The sequence below is a fragment of the Bidens hawaiensis genome, unplaced genomic scaffold (assembly GCF_021521415.1).
Source record: "Bidens hawaiensis isolate Kalapana, Puna unplaced genomic scaffold, B.hawaiensis_p1.1 tig00022384_1, whole genome shotgun sequence".
NCBI lineage: Eukaryota > Viridiplantae > Streptophyta > Magnoliopsida > Asterales > Asteraceae > Bidens > Bidens hawaiensis.
In genome coordinates, this window is record NW_027493492.1 from 287,900 (window position 1) to 309,688 (window position 21,789).

A 21,789-nucleotide genomic window follows, 5' to 3' on the forward strand; every position below is an offset into this window, starting at 1 on the left:
GTTTTATAGCAAAACTACCCGGTATCTCTAGAAAATCCGTAGAATATAGCTCTTAGCTTGTTTCTACAAAAATCTGAGAAAATATATATATATGACGTACAATACATAACATGTATGTTTATATGAACTAGTGTGTTCCCTTCACCCGTTGCGCGAGGAACTCGGTAACGAACGGCCGGCCTAGGGGTGTGGTCGGGTAGTCGACGGTCACAGGCCCGACACCCCGCTAGGCCCGAAAAAAAAATTAAAAAAATTTTAATGTATTTTTATAAAAAAATATTATGTATAATCAATGTTTCAACATAATTTCATAACCACTAGCTTGTTCTAGTGGCAAAGAGGTATGACATCTAACTAAAAGGTTGTGAGTTCTAGTCTTAGTTGAGACATTTTTATGTTTATTTTTATACACAAGTTTTTTTACACAACTCAAATCATAACTAAGTAGTAAGTAAGCTCACTTAAAATTAAATTGTTTAAACAAAAAAAAATGTTTCATTTACTTAAGGCCTAATTTTTTTTTTTTGCCTTTGGCCCAAAAAAATTTCGTCTTTTCGAAGCCGGCCCTGCGATAACGGGATCAAATTTTAAATGCAAATATACAAACATATCATAATGACTATCACTTCGAAAAAATTATATGTATCTAAGGATAAAAAACTGGCTGTATCAGTTCGGCTCATTACAGTATCAACGTGGTACTTCACTCACTATAAAGCTTACAATAAAAAATATATTATATTGTAAACACAATTTCGTTTTCAACGAAACTTATATACCTTATTGTGAAAACACTTTTGTTTTAACGGTGCGACATAGATGAAATAAACATGTCGTAACGACATACTAAGAAAATCTAAAAAAACTTGGTATGGCAGTCATTAAAAAAGACCAGTAACTTAAATATACATATATAACAACAAATTAGTGAATATATTAAAACCATTAATACTTTATGGGGCAAAATTAAACAAAGTTTAGCAAAATAGAATATTTAGGATCATATTAAAACAAATTTTTTTAATACGGCTAGCTTAATATAAATTAAAAATGAAGAGACTAAAAGTGTAAAATGTTGAAAGTTACTGTAGCAGGAACATTTGTGTTCCCTTCGCGCGCGTTGCGCGAGGAACTTGATAACGGAATCGAGTTTTTTAATGCAAATATACAAACATATCATGATGACTATCATCTGGATAAATAAATTATTTATCTAAGTATAAAATAATGGTTTGTATTAGTTCAGCTTATTACAGCATCAACATGGTACTGCACTTACTATATAATTTACCAAATTATAATCTATAGCGAACATAATGTCGTTTTCAACAAAACTTATGAACTTTATTGTGAAAACACCTTCATTTTAACGGCGCGACATAAATGAAATAAACATGTCGTAATGACATACTAAAATTTTTTTTAAAAAAAAACTTCGTATGGTGGCCATTAAAAAATATCAGTAAGTTAAATATGCATATATAATAACATTATGGAACATATTAAAACCATAAATACTTTAGGGGGCAAAATTAAACAAAGTTTAGCAAAAAATAATGTTTGGATCAAACTAAAACATTTTAAAACTTTAAAGGAGCTAATTAAATATAAGTTAAAAGTTGAGGGACTAAAAAGAAAATTATGAAATATACTGTAGCAGGAAGATTTCCTATAACATATAACTACAGTAGAAACTCGATAAATTAATACTCGATTATTTAATAAACTTTCTAAGATAATATTTTTCGCCGGTCCCGACTCGGGGATAGAGTGCTAAACTAATAATTCGCTAAAATTAGAAGATAATACATTTTTGATAATTTCTTTAGACCCCATATAAAATATAAATTAATAATTCCTTATATATAGCATATTACATGAATGATTTATGAAGGTTTCTTGAAAAATGACTCAATTGTCTTTTGTTTTTTGTTGAACCCATTCTTGCAATTTCTTTTAAGTGAGACTTGGATTATCCTTGTTGTGCTTGCATAATGCTCTTCGAATCTCGTATGTCATTGTTGTTTTTTTCACACCTTTAAGATGGGAAGCCATGTTGTGTGTATGATTTGTTTGTGTTAACCTATTTTGATCTTGTATTTATATAGAAAATATTTTTAATGTCCATAAAGTAATACGTTGAACACAAGAAGCATAATAAGGTGGGAGATTGAAGGTTTCTTTCAAATTGGGCCGTTCATTTGATATACATGCATTGTATACAATAATTAAGTGGAAGCTTGAAAGGTGTTTGTAAACTAAGTATTCTTCTATAAATTAATAAAATATTAATTAATATATAAATTAATAATTATTAATTTATCGATTAATTAATAACTCTTTTAATTAATAAATTTTGGTGGTCCCAATTGTATTATTTTATAGAGTTTCTAATGTAGTGTGTTACCTACACGCGTTGCGCGAGCAACTTGGTAACATGCTCGAGTTTTTAAATGCAGATATACAAACACATCACAATCACTATCACTTTGATATAAAAAAAATGCTTATCTAAATATTAAAGAACTTGGTTGGTATCGGTTCGGCTTATTACGGTATCATGGTGGTAGTGCACTCACTATATAGCTTACAATACAAAAAATATATACTTTATTGTGAATACACATCGCTTTAACGGCGCGACATATATGAAATAAACATGTCGTTACGACATACTAAAAATTTTAAAAAACTTCATATAATTAAAAATGATCAGTAACTTAAATATACATATATAATAGCAAATTAGAGAACATAGTAAACCATAAATACTTTAGGGGGGTATAATTAAATAAAGTTTAGCAATATAATAAAAAAAGGAACATATTAAAACCATGAATACTTTAGGAGGCAAAATTAAATAAAGTTTTAACAATATAATAAAAAAAACTAGGAAACATATTAAAACTATGAATACTTTAGGGGGACAAAATTAAATAAAGTTTAGCAAAGGAGAATGTCTGGTATCAAGTTAAAACGATTTAGAACTTTAAGAGGCTCATTAAAAGAACAAAAAAGTTTAGGGATTAAAGTTACATAAGTTAAAATTTACTGTAGCAATTTGAGGGGCTAATTGAAGGAACATAAAGTTAAAGGACTAAAGGTATCAAAGTTAAAATTTAATGTAGCTACCTAGCTTTTCTTTAATACATAGTATAATTATAATTCGTTAGGTATTGGTCTCCATGTGTCATTTTGAGAATTCCAATGATATAAAAATATTTTCAATATAAAAAGGGGGAAAGCAAAGGCGAGTTTTTACCAAAATAGGGTGAGGGGAAAAACTATTTATCAAAATAGATGATTTTAAAAATATTTACTAAAATAGATAATTTCTTAAAAGCTTGTATTTCTCTTTCCTAAGCTTATTGGTGTATTGGTTTAAAAAGATTTAAACTGTTTTTTTTTCAAGCTAAAAAGGTCTCAAATAAAATAAAGCTAATACATTTTTGCTGGATCATACTTTTATCAATTTTTTTTATGTTTTTAATTCTTTATATATTATAAGTATTTGTAACTAAAAAATAATTTTTAAATAAGAATTACTCTCTTTATAAATATCTTTTCAGTTTATTCATTTAATATATAATAATGGTAATAAAAATTTGTATTTTTTAATATTGTATATTTTGAATATATTGTTTCAATTATGTATTCTGAAAAAAATTTTCTTCATAAAAACATTTCAAAAATAACTAGCAAAGTACATGCGATGAAATTTGGTTGGTATGACTCAAATCATTATGTTATCGACACTCGTTATAGCAGCGAAAAGAGAAAACACATTTATAGAGTCTTGATATTAATAAAAGTTATCGATATGCATGGGTTTTATATTGTTCAAGAAAACTAAAATACGAATGCCGGTGTCGTTGTTGTTTGGTCGAAGTCATTTCGATTGGTATGGTACCGACGCATGTATAGTTTACGATAAAAAAAATATATATTTTTCACAATCAACACATTTTAAAATATTAATATTAATATATATATATATATATACACACACATCATAAAAAATGTATTAGAATTAATAATAAACCCCATCCCGTATTCAAACTTTTTTATAAACAGATAAAAATGTTATATATTGATGTCTTTCTTGTTCTTGTATGCAAAATCGAAGAAAAATAATTATAATATTTATTTTATTACGTGTATATAATTTTGAACGAAAACTAACTTGGTAATTTAGTTTACAGTACACGTTTATTAAAAAAATAAAAAAAAACATTTGAAATGATTTTGATTTAAAAAAATACAATGATCCACAAAATATTATTATTTTATTAGAAACCTTTTTCTTAGTTTTTTAAATAAAATCTTCTTCTTTTAATAACCCAATAAGATAAGGAATGAGAAATAAAAGTTTATTAAAAATCCCTATTTTGATAAATATTTTTAAAATCACTCATTTTGATAAATAGTTTTTCTTCTCACCCTGTTTTAATAAAAAAACTCAAGTAAAGGCTTTCTTCGTTTTGAAGCTCTTTGCTTGGGCCTTTTGTTTTGTGTTTCCCGAAAATAAATTCCGTCAAAATGCAATAAACTATTTGGAAAATAATTTTCAATCACATTCCACATAGCCAATGTTACACTCAACAAAATTAGTCAAACCTGTTTTAAAATACCATTAAATCTTAAAGTCCCAAAATCTAAAGCTTAGGGGCTATAATAGTTTCTTTTACAAGGTTAAACCGCTAAATCTTACGTTGATGTTATAAAAAAATTCTCATGTTAGGGCCACGTGCCCACGTATATTGTTTTGTGTGGTTAAACCAGAAACATTAAAACATATTAAAATAGACCTTTCCGCTTGGTGAAGCTATTGATTACTAGTGGTAGGCTGTTGGCATCCTACTCTTTAGCTTCACTTGGCAGAAATTTCTGAATCACAACCAAAAGAATCCACTTTCAATAACTTAATTTTCATCCAAACATCAATTCATGGCACAACACAACAATATTATGTATAACAGTTGGTGTTGAAGTACTCATAATCAGGTGACAAGAATATGTAACAAGATGATCAAATCGAATAATGCTATTTGGATTATTGGGCATTTTGGTTGTTGCAATTAAAGAATATGATTTGCTAAGCACATATCTTATCCATTAAAAAGGGAGAGTGTAACAAGTTGGGGTGGATTGGTATGGTTAGCTGCAAGATCGTTAAGACCTCCACCTCCATCATCAACTTCATTCTCTGCTGCTAGTGCTTTAACCTGTAAGTTAAAGATCATCTCAGTTTTGCTGCTTACATTTTTCCTGTTTCATTCATTGCTTCAGTTTTAACCATATTAATGTAGACATATAGAGAAAGCAAGAAATTAGCATTTGGTATAAGCTTGAGCAAATCCAGATCTAGAAAATGATGCTTGTTTTTCTATGTTTACAAGATCCAATCTCTATATACACCCAAGCAAAAGTAATGTTGTTAATTAAGATGCATAGTTAAACAAGGTCGTATTAACAAAGACAAGGGTATTTATTCCCAGACTTAGATTTAGCAAGTGCATTATAGCGATATGCTTCACCAACAAGCAGGTCATAAGAGTGTTTATCTAATTATTTATGAGTCAAAGAAGCAATACTGATAAATAGACTACGACAAGTTGACACAACAGTGACCACGTTTCTCAAGTGTTAACTAAAGTCACTCGTGATTCTGTGTTCCTCTAAAGTCGATCAAAATTTATTACATGTTCCAATTTTGTGAAATAAATAATAAATGATAACGTTTTCCAAATTAAGTGACCTAGACAAAACGTGCATATATACCGCTAAAGAAAGTAAAAAGAAAATTGGTTACCGTTTAATGATAATTCTATCCAATTTGACTTTATTTGTAAAGAGTATTGATGTATGTTTCATTTTAGATCACTTAGTTTTAAGGAAAAGTTTTACAAGATTGCTACACCTAATGAAAACTGAGTGCTCATTGAAAGACAAAAGAAAGTGACTTTAGTTGGACCCTTAAGAACATGGCTAGTATTGAATGAATTTTTGCAGATTTAATAAGCAAACTCCCATAGACAAATGCCTAACCAAAAAGTTTTTGCAATTCTCAAAGTGGACAGGTGTAAGAAACATACCTGCTTTTCCAACTCTTCTTTCTCTTCACTTAGCTTGTTTTCCTGCTCTCACAAATTAAAATCATGATTATATACGTATTACTGTGTTTTTTCAAGCTCATATTATTGTTATGCTCTTAAACAGGATGGAGAAATATGATCACAAGTAACAAAGTGGAATAATCTTTAAACAGCCTTGCAATTAGCCATATGAATAAGCCTCTGCATACGATAAATCGATCGACTATGCTCCATCAGTAATCAGGTAATTATCACCAAATGCCTGTAACCGTGGTTCAATTTTTAAATTATGACCAACAAATCTTCATATGTCAAGGTCAACCGTATATTCAACATTTCATGGCAAGGACATTAAAGATGTCTGGTTTTGTTTTCATTACACCAAATTCGGCCAAAAACATGCCTAGGAAAAAATTAATACCTTTGAAAATTTTGGGAAAAATACCTTGTTTTAATCTATTAAGTATCAACGATTTAATGTAACCCCCCAAAAAAAATTACAGTTCTCGTCATTTTACAATTTTCGAGTATGATTTTTTTGCTTGATTTTGGTATAGGGCATGATACTTATGATTGGATACAACACCAATTATATAAACAAGGGAGATTATAAAAGCCTCTACTATTCGTTCTTCACATAATACTATAGCATCTCAATGATAAAAGTTATGCCCAATTCAATCTCATATGCGTAGATCACTAAAGTCCTTTTGATGTTCGTTTTTATTCAAATATAACTGTAACTATCATTCATGTGTCATTAGATCCTCCTACCATTTTTTTTCCTCTAATGCCTAACCCGCATGTCCCAAACATCGAGGACCTAACATATCACTAAATCGCATCGATATGGAAGAAAAGGCTGGACACAATGTTGGGATATGTTTTTCAGATTGTAGTTGTAAAATAAAAAAACTCAGGTTTTCCAAATTCCATGATTTTTTTTCTGTAAAAGACCCTGTTGGAACAGGTTTGCTTATTTTGTGTTTTCATGATTCTTTTCCTGGAGAAGATGTACCCCAACTCTAATGCAACTAACCTGCTCTTAACGTCTATACTATCTCAGCTTTACATAATATTCCAAAAAGATCTAAATGTTTTTACCTAACTAGCAATGCAGCAAGCTGCAAAAGGAGTGGGGCGCCGAAGGTGTATCATGGCCAAGTCTCCTAATATTGTTGTTGATTACATCGCATGACTAACATATTGCTTTGAGCTAGTTCAAGTGCAAATGTGTAATTACAATCGGGAGGTAATTACTCACTAAGAGAGAGGACCGCTGATCTTAACTTCCTAGTTTAAATAGAACATGCATGCAGAACGACCGTAACCCGTATTTATAGATTTCTATAACATGACATGTATCATTGTGTCCTTCAAAAACTATTAAGTCCTAATCCATGTGCAAACCTATTACCTAGCTAACATATGAAAATATCATCACTTCTTACACCTAAATGTAATAATACGATTTTAAAGACTAGTATTCATCTAGAATTAGTTTTGCTCCGTCTCTTAAAGCAAAGCGGGTAACTTTTATGTTCATTTTAGTTGTCCATTATACTCTCTTGTACATTTATCACACTCTTTGATCAGAAACTGTAAATTTTCAAATGTATTTAAAGCAGTAGAAGCATACCTTTTCTTTAAGGGTTGATATGTACTCCATCATCAGCTGGGTCTGCATCAAAAACCATAATTACAGCCAATTTATAAATCCTTACCACAAACCTTCAATGTAGTTTTGCCATATAAGTAGGTAGGTATTTATAGCTACAAATACCATTACACAAGCTGCAGCATATATTACCAATTAGGATGTTTATCCTACAAAACAACTGGCCTTGGGTATTTTATCAAAGGCCATAAGAAGTCCTACTTGTTTATATATTGTCATTTTTTATGAAATGCTTTCAATGAGATCTTCTATTTGTGAAAATATTTGTCTAATTATTATACCCATGAAAGAGCCTAAAGCCATGTAATTTAATTTGAGCATAAACTGGAATCTGGGACTGAAACTCAGACAGGAACAGGGTGGTAATTGGCTAGAAGGGCACCACATCCTCAAACTGTAACAAGAGCAGGAAACTTGGTCAAAATCGGGAACAGGAATAGGAGCCAGTACAGGAGAAGCAATCTGATAGTCCCTGATCAGAACAGTGAAGAACAGCTCTAGGAACATGAATAGGTAAGCCCTGGTCAGTGAACATCGGCTTCTGGGAATGGAAGTAGTAAGCCCCGCAACATGATACAGGACTGGAACATGTAAGCCCAATCGAAGAGTAACGACTTCTGGACAGAAGCAGATAATCCCTGATCAAAACCGTGAGCATGTAAGCCCTGATTGGTGATAATCGGCTTCTAAAAAAGAATAAATAAGCCTTGCAGCTACTGGGGTAGGAACAGATAAACGTTATTGTTGAACAATGACTTCCAATAGGAACAGCTAAGCCATGATTGGTGAATATTGGCTGCTGGGACAGTTAAGATAAGCCATGATCAGCAAACTATGGCTTTTGGGCCAGAAGGTGACAATGAACAGCAACTCAAGCAGTAAACAATACTCCGACAGTGAATTGGAAAGTTGCGACGACTAGGTTTCTCAGACAGAAAATAAGTATCTCCAAGGAACGAATACATGCGCTTCTGCACAAAAAATCAGGCGATGTCGGGAACACCGGATCAAAAATCAGTAACTAGGGAAGAGTAAGGAAACACTAGTGGTGAGTGACAAAAATCAATGAACATAAGTCAAGAACAGTAATCCAATTAACCGCGGTGTAAACAGCTACCGGAATAGAACCATGAACAGTCCCTGAACAAACTGTGAATAGTCCCCCAATGGACCATGAACACTAACCACAAAACAGTAGCGCAAACCATTACCATTCAATAGACATCTAGACAAAGTATTTAGTCATATCCGATGACAAACTGCAATGGGCTGGTCAGAGTGCCCTACCGAACCACACACGATGGCGTTTGCAAGCGCTTTCAATGTGTCGGTGCTTGGGCTAGAAGCGGCAACGCATAGAAGTGCTTTTAGCATGGGGTATAGTACACTGGTCGGATGTCTCAGGTGATGATGGTGGAGAAGGCGAGACCCAACGATGTCTTGAAAAAAGATTTCTCAGAGTTCAATAATTAATCTAGACTAAGAACAAATACGGGAACATGGACCTGTAATCAAGAGTTTCTAGGATACGGACAAGGTCCTGGAACCGGGATTTAATTACAGGGGGCGACGACAGCTAGGGTCTGTACACCTGCATTGGACTGGTCAGAATGCCTTGTCGATGACACCAAAAAAAAAACAAAAACCTGGTGATGTCTGCAAGCGCTCTCACACATTGTTGCATGGGATAGAAGCGAAAACCGGTTGATGCGCTTTTAGCGCAAGGGGAGGGGCAGTGTACACTGGTCGGAGGTCTTTAATTATGATAGCGTGGAAGGCAAGACCCAACAATGTGTAGAAAAGAGATTTCTCGAAATCAAGAACTAATCTAGACCAAAAGCAAATACTAGAACATGGAACCGTAATCGAGGGTTTCTGGAACCAGGATTCTGTGACAAGATGCGACGACGACTATGGTTTGTACAACTGTAATGGGCTGGTCAGAGTGACCCACCGACAACATAAATAAAAGACATTTAGTGGCGTTGCAAGCACTCTCACGTGCTTGTGCGTGGGCTAGAAGCGACAACGCGTTGCTTTTAGTGCCCCCTCCCTGCACCGGGGGGGTGGGGGGGGGGGGGGAGGGAGGGAGCGTACACTAGTCGAAGGTCTTTAGTTATGATGGCGGGGAAGGCGAGACCCAACAATGTCTAGAAAAATGATTTTTCAAAATCAAGAACAAGTATAGACCAAGAGCATACATTGGAACATGGAATCATAATCGAAGGTTGTTGGAACAAGGATATGAACTGGAACTAGGATTCGGCTACAGGGGCGACAACGACTACGGTTTGTACAATTGCAATGGGCCGGTCAGAGTGACCCACCAACACCACCAAAAAAAGACATCTGGTGGCGTTGCAAGCACTCTCACGTGCCGGTGCATGGGCTAGAAATGGTGTTGTGTGGACGCACTTTATTGGTGGGCACTGTACAATGGTCGGAGGTCTAGCGATGATGGTTGGGAAGGCAAGACCCAACAATGTCTTAAAAAATTTCTCAAAATCAAGAATTAATCTAGACCAAGAACAAATATGGGTACATGGAATCGTAATCGAGGGTTTCTGAACAGGGATAGGAACTGGAACGGGTTACATGGGCGACAACAGCTAGATGTCTGTATTTGAACTCCTAGCTCTAATACCACGTTACTGTAAATAGATTACTTTTGAACTCGGTCTTGAAATTTAAAAAAAGGCTTAATATATACAACGAAACGAAAGCAACCGAAGTGTTGGTGCCATCGTAGCAATCGAACTTACAAAGCATACTCATAGTGCAAATTAGCTAACAATGTGCCCTTTTATAGGCACATGACTTGTAACAATATAGAGAAAATTAATTTACCAATTGCAACACCCTACGAAAATCCCACATCGGCCGTCGATAGGAGAGTTTCTTGGTTCATAAGGAATGGTCTCTTTCTTAAATCATTAACGCGTCTTGGGCTTATTTGGCTGTAGAGCATATGAAAACTCCATAGTTAGATTCTTGGTTCGTAAGGAATGGTCTCTTTCTTAAATCATTAATGCGTCTTGCCTAGGTGAGAATAGTATTAGGATGGGTGACCTCCTAGGTAGATGTGCACAAATCGGGTTTTTCTAATACCCCGCTCCAGGTATGGAACCAGGTTCGGGTATAACAGGGTATTGGAATATCGAATATTGGTAATACTCGGTTAGGGTTCGGGTATTCTCTCTAAAAACCATACCATGTGCACCGGGCTCGAGTCGGGTATAGAACCGGTATTTGAATGCCCTATTTCCGGGTATAAAAAACTCTATATTATGTTTTTTTTTTGGTATTTTGCGGGTATAGATTTGAGTTTTTCATGGGACTGCACTTTTTTGGATTATTTTTTAGGTATTTTTCTGGTATTGATTGGGTATTTGGAAAACCCGGTTTCGAGTATTGGAAAACCCGGTTCCCGGAATGAAATCGGTACTGGTTTTCAGGTATTACCGGATACAAATCGGGTCCAGTTCTAGGTACTGAAATGCATACCCTATTCGTACCCTACATGTAGGGTCGAGTACGGGTTTAGGTAGTAAAGACCCAGGTATAAAAAACCAGTTCCAATTTTTTTCAGGTCTGATTCCAGTTTCGGGTTTTTTGTGCACCTGTACTCCTAGGAAGTCTCCACTAAGGCAACCAAAAACAAACCCGTGAGCTCCTAGATGGACCCATTGGGGGGCAAAGTGGACAAGTATGAGGAGTAGAATGTTACAAAAAAACGTTTGACTGCACTTTTTTCAAGGGAGTGCACTTTTTTGGGGTATTTTTCGGGTATTTATTAGGTATTTCTCGGGTATAGATTGGGTATTTGAAAAACCTAGCTTCGGGTATCGGAAAACCACGGTTCCGGTTTTCAGGTAGTACCGGATACAAATCATGTCCGGTTCTAGGTACTGAAATGCATACCCTATTCGTACCCAACAGGTAAGTTCGGGTACAGGTTCAGGTAGTAAAAACCTGGGTATAGAAAAACAGTTCCGTGTTTTTTTTCCGAGTTCGGTTCCAGGTTCGGGTTTTTTGTGCACCTCTACTCCTAGGAAGTCTTCAATAGGGAAACCAAAAACAAACCCGTTTGTTCCTAGATGGACCCATCGTGGGTAAAGTGGACAATACTAGTTGCATGAGGAGTCGAATGTTACAAAGGAAAACACGCGAAGTCGGATGTTATAGAAAAAAAACATGCAAGTGTAGATGAAAAGTGCAATAATAGAAGTAAAAGATGCACCGAAGGTGCAATAATAGCTTGTGAGAACTTTTCCACTAACATCTACGGGACTAATTAGAATGATTGCTCCTTGATAAGAGGTTGGTGGGAGATTACATTTGTAAATTACACTTTATGCATGTGTAACTAAAAGCAGCAACTAAAGCTTGCCATTCTAGCTCTCAAGACAATTTATAAGAACCTCATTTTTGTCCAGTGAAGACTAATTATAGGCCATGTTAAACTATATGCCACACATAAAAATAACTTGGGCGATAACTCTTTCAAAGAACCCACTAATAATTAACTTGAGTACATTAGTAAATCTATCGAAGTGCCCACTACCTTGAGTACAGTGATATATGTTTCAAACCCGCTACCTTTAGTACTGTATATTCTTCAAAAACAATCCTAACTTCATTCACATATTACCCCAGCATTTCTTTGTGCATAATATTTCTTGATCATCGAGTAAAGCAAATATGACATATAAACGTAATTGTAATCTTTCAGGGCTAAACATAATTACACCTTCAGTTCTAGTCTCATAATCTTCATTTATTTACATAAAAAAGTACAATGATCCCAGAATATTTCATCATCTTCAACATCCATCCACAAGATGATAATAGAACTTGGAATAACAAAAAAGATGACTATGATAAATGACTTCAACCTCCATCCACAAGATGATAACAAGATGATAATACGACTTAATGTAACAAAAAGTATCACTAAAGATAAATGATTTGAACTGGAAAACAAGATGAATAAACACGTACAAGTACTATGAAGATCATTCAAAAGGCAACACATACAACAATAAAACTGTTATACGTGCAAGTACCATGAAGATTGTTCAAAGCCCCATACACAACAATAAAACCGCTTAAGAACAGAAATGAACTGGATAACTAGACTTATAAACACATGTACTATGAAGATCATTCAAAACCCAACACACACAACAATAAATCTACTTAGGAACAAAAATTAACTGAATAGTTATGACGTATAAACACAAGTACTATGAGGATTATTCAAAACCCGACACATACAACAATAAAACTGCTTAGGAACAGAAACGGATATAATCACCTTTCTCAATCTTGTTTGCACAAGGGCAGCATCAAGCTCTTGTTCCAGTTGTGTCATGTCATTCACAGAGAGCTCCTCAGCATTATTCTCGTCAGCAAGTCTGCCCAAAGAGTTTAATTTCACTTTCGATGGGACCTCTTTCCTTATGCAAACGTTATAATCTTGCATGCCATTATTTGTTTATCCTTGTTTCTAATATTATATGTTTTGTATGTAAAAGCTCCGTGTAGAGTATGTTACCTGTCTGCTGTGTGTAGAAGCTCTTTACATGTTCGGAATCTGTTGGACTGCAAGAGAAGTTCCTGTTCCAATAATGACCAACTGCCCGTTCAATCATTGACTTATTATATATATAACACTTATGTGTTTATACAAGAATAGCAACAAAGCTGTTTAAAATAAAATTAATTGCTTACATAATCTTCGCCAGCGCCGTTGGTGGTTCTCTCTTCTGCTTTCTGATATCTAGAAAGAATACCATCCACACTGAAAAATAGGTAGGTAGAGAAGATTTAATGATTAGTAGTAGTTTTGCATTAAGACATAAAGCGCATGGATTTAATATCTTCAAGAGGGTCATATCCATTGATTAGAAGAAATGCACATATTAACACATACATTCTGAACATTTGAATGTGGAGAATAAAGTAATGATGGCATATTGGAAAAATCATGCATTAAGAATTTACAATGTGCCTAGACTTATAATCAACAATGATGTATCAAAACTAATAGAACATCTCAAATATACATTAGTTTCCCTCCACATAGAAAATGAGTCATGGATAGTACATGGTTTTAAGTCCTTGAATATTGGGAACATACATATCTCATTTTGTTCATATATTGTCCTAACCTAGGCCCAAAAGATGGAAAAAAAAGTTGTTCTATATTTTAACTCTTGGTTAATTGATTATTGTAGTAAACTTACCTCCCAAACCACTTATATAAATAAATATTTTTTTTTTTGTATAAAAGCTATTTTTTTTAACATGGGATTTCTTTGGGTAAAAGCTTATAGTAAGTAGAGCTTTCAAAACATAGGGTAGAAACCTTAGAGCATGGATAGTCATAAGAAAAATTCATTATATTCATAAACTAAAACTAGGGATAAAGGGCAGAACCATACAGTTATTAGCAAACATGATCTATTGTCGGGTGAAATTGATGATGGATGTGAAACAATATACACATAAAATGACATATAATTACTACCCTGGAAACTTCCATTGAATTGCATAATTGCCGTACCCTTAGTACATAAAAAGTAAAGTCCGTACAGGACAGTATATATACATGACTCACTCAGGTACATATTGAATAACATATAATAAGATGAAATTAATCACCTGTTAGTACTGCTAAATTCATAGAGCTTCCCGCGGGCGGAGAAAACGATGACGGCCACATCAACGTCACATAGAATCGAAAGATGGCGTGCTTTCTTAACCAAGCCTGTTCTCCTCTTTGAGAAGGTGACTAGCCTGCTGTTCTTATCTTCGATCCGCTTCATCTCCAGCTTCCTCCGTCCCATTCTTTTCACACCTAACTGTTACCACTTCCGGTGGTGGATGTTGCTAGATATCTACCTTTTATAGCTCTATCTCTTATTATCTTTTTATTATTTATTTATGTTTGGTTAACGAAGAAAGCATGTGTAATTCTTGTGTGTGTTAGTGTTGACCATGACCGTACTTACAACGCCACCTCCTCCTTAACAATTCTCCCCACCGTATCGTTTTGACACGTGGTTGATTAGAAACACACCGCCATATAATTAATTACATTTATTATTATTAACTTAAAATCAAATCGCCACTTAATTGTGGGACAAGGAGGAAAGCCAATAAGAGAGTACGGGTGATAATCTTGATCTATGGGTTGAATGAGTTGTATTTCATAAATGTATAAGGATGTGTCAGAATGAATCAAACTAAAAAAAGAAAATGATTGAAACGAGTCAAAACGGGTTGACATTTCTCGAGTTTTTTTTATGGAACGAGAGAAAACGGAATAAACTTTTTGGTATTTTTACTTTTTAAATTTTTGATTTATATTTCGAATTATAATTTTTTATTTAATTTTTTTTTGAAATTTTTGATGAGGGGTTTTGAAATGAGTTGAAATTTCAAAACTCCTCACCAAAAGATTCAAAAAAAAAAAATAAATAATTATAACTCGAAATATAAATAAAAAACTTAAAAATTAAAAATACAAAAAAGTTTTTTCCGTTTTTCTCGTTCCATAAAAAATAAAAAAAAGAGAGAGAAATGTCAACATGTTTTGACCCGTTTCAATCATTTTCTTTTTTTAGTTTGACCCATTCTGACCCATCTTATACATTTTGATACAACTCATTCAACCCATGGGTCAAGATCGCCACCCCTACAAGAGAGCATGATGTAGGTTCCTAGCCGGATCTACACAGGAGTATCTCGTAACACGAGGGTGCGAAATCCCCTACGTATATGATACGAGTGCTAAGACGATGAACATGTAAATCACACGCAAACACACAAGTATATAAGAGAATACTTGGTATATTGCTAATGTAATATCAAGAAGCCAAACACGTAACACAAGAGTGTCACAAAACAGCCGTCTAAAAAGTTACGTAAATGAGCCGAAGTTAGGGTTTAAATAACACGACAACTTCGCCTAACATGCTAGGCGAAGTTGTCCTAATTTCGCTAGTCACAAGTTCGCTAAAACACAAAGCAAACATGATACGAACAAGTTCAACACAATACGAACAATGTAAACGATTACAGACACAAATAAACATGAGATACTGAACTACTGACATCATGCACCAACAGACTCCCCCTTGGCAGTAGCTTCATATCTCTATCATCTTTCACGTGTCTTGTAACCCAAAAAGCATGCACCGTCCGTCTTCAAGCATGAACTCCTTGTCTTACACAAACCAAGACCACCCTCTGGTACGTCTTTGCTTCGTCTTTCCACGCAGGAATATAGAAAATCTTCTTATCATTAAGTACTTGCAAATCAGCTCGAGACAAGGTAACCAAGTGCATTGGATCATACACCCTTAGGATCCCCTGCTCATCTTCATCTTCCATCACGGCTTCAGCAGTCTGGCATTCGACAAACCACCACTTGAGATCCTTCAACACATCCTTGGGCATTAGCTTCATCGGAACCTCTTTCAAACATCGAATTAGCTTATATTTCATCACCATCCAGGGTTTACTATCAGCCCGCATGCCCCGTTCTTTATCTTCAACCAACTTTCCTTTCTGAGGCTTCAACAACTCAAACTTTTTCTCTTTGATACTTTCCTTCCACACAATCTTCCCTACCCACTTTGCAAAATTATCATCACTTCGGTTTATCAATCTCAAGCGAGCCAGATCTTTTACCTCGCACTCAGGGGTGTTGAGCGATCTCAATGCCTTCTTAAAATACTGAACCCCATCATATCGCTTTATCACAAACAATTTTAGCTGTTCATCATACAACCAGCAGATAATACCTTTCTTTGATTCAGCAAAGCCCTTGATATTGTAACTTTTCTTGAACATTGTCGATACCACTGGCTTCTTTGTCTTGAAGAACCATTGAGCACAGCCTTCTTTCCATCTTGGCTGCTCTTCCCACTCAGAATCACCAGTCACATTATCATCTTGACCCATCTTCACTTCATCAACACTTGGAATATCATGCTCAACATCATCATCAACTATCTCTCCTTCCTCTAACTCACTTTCAATCTCTATCTGTTCCCCGATTTTCTCGATCTCACTAACCGTCAGCACATCATCAACTAACTCATCCTCATCGTCTACAACCACCTCAGTCTCACCACCTGTACTGCCTGATGGACCAGCAGACTCCCCCTGAGATGTGGAAGTCCCAAGATTTTGTTCAGTTCTTGGAAACTCACCACCTGCATCTTTCGATGCATTGGGATCATCGTCTCTGTCTTGTCTCTTCTTTTTCCTCAGCTCATCACCTTTGCAACTCGTCTCCCCCTGAGATGCTAAGAACTGTTTAAGAGCATCAAAGAGTTTACCGTGTTCAATGAGAAGTGATGATTGAATCTGATTCTCAGCCACAAGACGCTGAATAGCTTGTGTCTGAATGAGATTAATCCGCGACTGTTCAGAAACAACCCGTTCAAGAGCCGCAATCCTCTTAGAGTCAGACTGGGTAGCATCAAAGTCAAACCGCATATGAGATATATCTTGAGCATACGGCGGTGGAATTCCAAACTTGCTGGAATATCAGATGTAGGCTGAATAGTAACCGTGGGTGGTATAGAGACAGGTAACCCAGTAGTCGCTACCAGCGTGGACTCAACAAATCTAGCAACCACCTCTGATGGAGTAAGGGTAGGAGGTGGTAAAGAAACAATCCCCGGTGCTGAAAAATGGAACGTAGTTGGAGGGATACCAAATGATGACGATACGGTCACCAAAGGTACACTCGAGGATACTGGTAATGGAACTGCTGAAGAAGCAGGTAACATAGACATACCCGATAACGATGGTGGAGTAAAATGGACAACACTTGAACTTTCTCCAGCCCTGGCCCGCTTTGATTTACGAGCAACACGATACAACTCATCCTCATAATCTGACTCACTATCATCAGAGTCCTTCTTTCGTTTTCCATGAATTCTCTCTTGTGCAACCAGAACACGGTGTGCTTCCACAGCGTCATCGGTGGAAGAATCAGATAAGGTTTCCTCTGAATCCCCCACGGAAGCAATAGACGGTCCCACGGATGGACCAACTGTGGAAGCATGCATAACAGTAACCTCACCCATCAAGGCTTGAACTTCAGCTGCCGGATCAACTCTTTTCATATCAAAGAGACCTTGCCCTCCAAAGGCAATCTCAAGATCAACTTGTTCTTCAGGAGCTGCAACATGGTCAACCAGAGGTGCTTGTTGTACCACGGGTGGTGGTTGAACCACAGGAGGTGGTTGAGGGATATCAGCCTATTGCGGTGCTGGATCATTAAATTCATCATCTGGAGGAGCAACATAATCAGGATTCACTAAATACCCAAACAATTCCGTGTGCCTTGGACGTAGCTCTTCCCTGCTACGTGCACTCGATGATCGACATTGAGCAAAAATTCTCTTAGAAACACTCTCCATATAAGAAATAGGACGTCGTTGTAGCAGATTGGGAGCTACATGATTTAGAATCATCTGTAAGAATCTCGGGTACATCAAAAACCTTTCCTGTGCCACTGCGCGTCGGAGACGATCGATCTCATAGAATATCATCTGACTGAAATTGTAAGGCTTGTTGTAAGTCAACGCAGTCATTGCAGATTGCATCGTCACACCCATACCATCTATACCAGCTTTGCGACCAGACATGCACATAATCATCACATGCATAAATAACCGCCACTGATCTAACAAAAACCCCTTTCTCCTCTGAGAGTCCCCCAACGGACCCGAATATCCCATGCGAAGAAACGAACCATTTCTGAACGTAGCCGGAAACTCAGTACCGTCCTCAGTCGTCTCAACCCCGAACTGTAATGCTTCCCTGATCTGATCAGCCGAGAACTGTACCACTTGGTTATTGACAGTGGCACGCATAACTGGAGGTTCAACCCTACAGTCATATTCAACGGTTCTCTAAAAGTCTTCAATATTTGGTAATGAAATCGGAAGAGTAGTAGTAATGGCATGAAAAATACGTGAGCGAATGAGAAACGTAATGATCTCACGGAAGTCAGTAGTTCCACGACCATCCGGATCCAAGGTGATATACATGTTGTCCGGAAAGAATTGTCTTTTATCACGTCCACCTTCATCACCACCAGTGCCACCAGCACCAGCCACAGCAGCCATATCTGCAAAATAAACAGTCTAAGTTAGATTTCCGAAGCAACAGATCTTAACTTCACTGATCTACCAGCAGCGAAGTTAAGATGTAGCTCAGTTATGAACTTCGCTGACCAAAGTACATTGCGTGTTGTAAAGATTTCTAACACATAGTGTTACAGTATCAAAGCGAAGATTACACTACAAGAACCCAACGTTTATGCAGCGAAGTTGTTTCATTTGCGAACTTGCAGTAACTTCGCCATAACTTAACTTCGCCATAAAACTAACTTCGCCAGAAACCTAACTTCGCCACATAAACGGCGCATTATTCACACCCAGTTATGGCTAAGAATGGCCGATCAGAGAGTAGTAATAAAAAAAGAGCAATGCGATTAAAGTGTCGAATAACTTACTATCACCAAAAGAATCTTCAATCGGACCGACATAGTGTCAATAGGGTTTGATACAAAAATGAGTTCAAAACTGATCATTTAGAAACCGATTAACAAACATACAATATGAATTATGAGTTACAACGATCAGACCAACCTTGATTGCAGATTAATAACTGATAAAAAGAGGTGTGATTCAACTGGTAAGTTCGCCGAGGGTTTAAGAGTATAAAAGTTTGACCAATTTTGACCACCGTTCCCTCTTATATAGTTTTGGAAAAAACCCAGGGGTGAAGTTAAATTAACTTCGCCCTTTAAGCAACTTCGCCCCTTCAGACAACTTCGCTTAAAGTCAACTTCTTAAAGTCAACTTCGCCCAGAGCCAAGTTAAATAACACTAAGAATAAACGATAAAAAATAAGTAACCAATTGTTTATGCAGTTAAACCATAAAACAAAATACATAACAAAAGTTAAATAAAAGGACGGGATCAAATTTCAGTCTTGCAGAAACCCAACATGCTTTTAGAAAAGATCCGAACAGGAATCATACTAATTAAGAGGCTGTCACACAGATCCATGTTCAGCGGTATTATGGCATAGAGAAACAGGTTGTAGGCAGGTATACAACTTAGTATGGTTTTCATTGCTTATGTGATACGGATTAGGTTCAATTAAGCTCAAAATTTATATGGACATCACATGAGAGATTGTGATGCCTCCTATCTATTCTCAAGACGTATTTGGCTTTCCCCAGGTCACCCCGAGTTGACTTCGACCCGTAGTGTCTGATCAATCAATATTCACATGTCGACTTTCCTATTCGTCTTCCCGAACTTTCTTATACTTTGAAATATGCTTTCTTGCCTCTTTCTTGATATTTGTAAACAGATAATCTTTATAAGGCTTAAGGATAATAAAGATTTTTTATTTTTTATTATTATTTTTTTTACAATAATACAACTGCAAGTCCCGAATCTGGATCACTACAGAAACATAACACTATCTTCGCGGGAATCAGAACACTCACGGGCTCGTGTATGACTGGGTAATCACTTTTCTGCCTATCATTCGGAGAGATGTATGTGGAGACATGCACAGCTCAAAATGACTCTCCACAGTAAATCGAGAAGATTTAGTTTGTATCACTTCTACTTTTACGCACCATAGAAAGCTAACATAACATACAATGATTGTTCTAGAGTCTTTAAGCATGAACTCCCTGTCTTACACAGACCGAGACCACCCTCTGGTACTTCTTTGCTCTGATACCAATTGTAGGTTCCCATCCGGATCTACACAAGAGTATCTCGTAACACGAGGGTGCGGAATCCCCTACGTATACGATACGAGTGCTAAGACGATGAACACGTAAATCACACGCAAACACACGAGTATATAAGAGAATACTTGGTATATTGCTAAGGTAATAATCAAGAAGCCAAACACGTAACACAAGAGTGTCACAAAACAGCCGTCTAAAAAGTTACGTAAATGAGCCGAAGTTAGGGTTTAAATAACACGACAACTTCGCCTAACATGCTAGGCGAAGTTGTCCTAACTTCGCTAGTCACAAGTTCGCTAAAACACAAAGCAAACATGATACGAATAAGTTCAACACAATACGAACAATGTAAACGATTACTGACACAAATAAACATGAGATACTGAACTACTGGCATCATGTACCAACACATGAGACTTAAATGCTTAATGATTTACACATGTGATTTATAATGGAGCTGGTAATGAAACTTGAATTCGATGGAAAAATTAAAAAGCTAAAGTATTTGGAATGGTAATATCTAACACATTAAGAAATGAGATGAGTTTGAGATTATTTTTAAAATTTTTTGTAAGTTTGGAACGGGTGGAATTTAACATGCCTGATTACTCGATGAATATACTTAATATTTGATAATGAAAGGGTTTAATAAATAAATAGGATGTTATAATCCGATTTAAAAGTTATCTTAGTTTAGTAAGACTTATATCTCGTTTATTTTTTTACTATAAAATTATTTTTTCATATAAATAATATTATTATATATATTAAAAAGAGAATTCACTCATCCTTACAATTACACTATTCAATTTACTATTTAATTTTTTAATATTATATTTGTTACAACCATTAATATACTAATCTATAAATAAAACTGATGGATTTATTTTATTTATTTTACTTTTTTTCAAACTAATTATATTATTTATACAAACTATCTATTTAAATATTCATTGACAAGTATCAGTTTGACATATTTATTTGTCGGTTAAACGGTTTTCTTAAACTTTGCTTTAGTATTTTTTTTATAGTTCGTCTTTATAATGACCGAAAATTTTTTCATGATCTAAAAATATTCCATGGTCGCATTGTTTTATATCCACGTCTCGACGTTAGCTAACGCGCGTTTAAAATACTTTTTGGCTTGCTAATTTATGTTTACGAATTTGTGTTGGTACCATTGATACTAGCCGAATTTGTGTTGGTTC

The 21,789-nt window shown here is 35.5% G+C and overlaps 1 protein-coding gene across 3 annotated transcripts; it reads right to left on the bottom strand.

Moving 5' to 3' along the window:
* Nucleotides 1–5,125: 5,125 nt before the first annotated feature.
* On the bottom strand, nt 5,126–14,676 carry LOC143565531 (agamous-like MADS-box protein AGL27). Of its 3 annotated transcripts, XM_077052486.1 has the most exons (7): nt 14,440–14,676; nt 13,507–13,576; nt 13,331–13,392; nt 13,091–13,190; nt 7,735–7,776; nt 6,096–6,137; nt 5,126–5,268 (listed from the first exon to the last, which is right to left on the bottom strand). In XM_077052486.1, exons 1-7 carry the CDS (start codon nt 14,622–14,624, stop codon nt 5,245–5,247), a joined length of 525 nt encoding a protein of 174 aa, XP_076908601.1. In that variant the 5' UTR covers nt 14,625–14,676; the 3' UTR covers nt 5,126–5,244. The 3 variants fall into 3 exon arrangements, with proteins under 3 accessions (XP_076908601.1, XP_076908600.1, XP_076908599.1); XM_077052485.1 differs by having other exon boundaries at nt 5,254–6,137; nt 13,331–13,377; XM_077052484.1 differs by having other exon boundaries at nt 5,254–6,137.
* Nucleotides 14,677–21,789: the final 7,113 nt, after the last annotated feature.

What these genes read in the sequence shown, in the direction of transcription:
- LOC143565531 (XM_077052484.1), bottom strand. Translation starts at nt 14,624, where the DNA reads ATGGGACGGAGGAAGCTGGAGATGAAGCGGATCGAAGATAAGAACAGC. An exon ending in ACGGCGCTGGCGAAGATTAT is followed by an intron (nt 13,393 to 13,506) that starts GTAAGCAATTAA and finishes TTATTGGAACAG; the next exon opens with GAACTTCTCTTGCAGTCCAA. An exon ending in CTTCTACACACAGCAGACAG is followed by an intron (nt 13,191 to 13,330) that starts GTAACATACTCT and finishes CTCTTTGGGCAG; the next exon opens with ACTTGCTGACGAGAATAATG.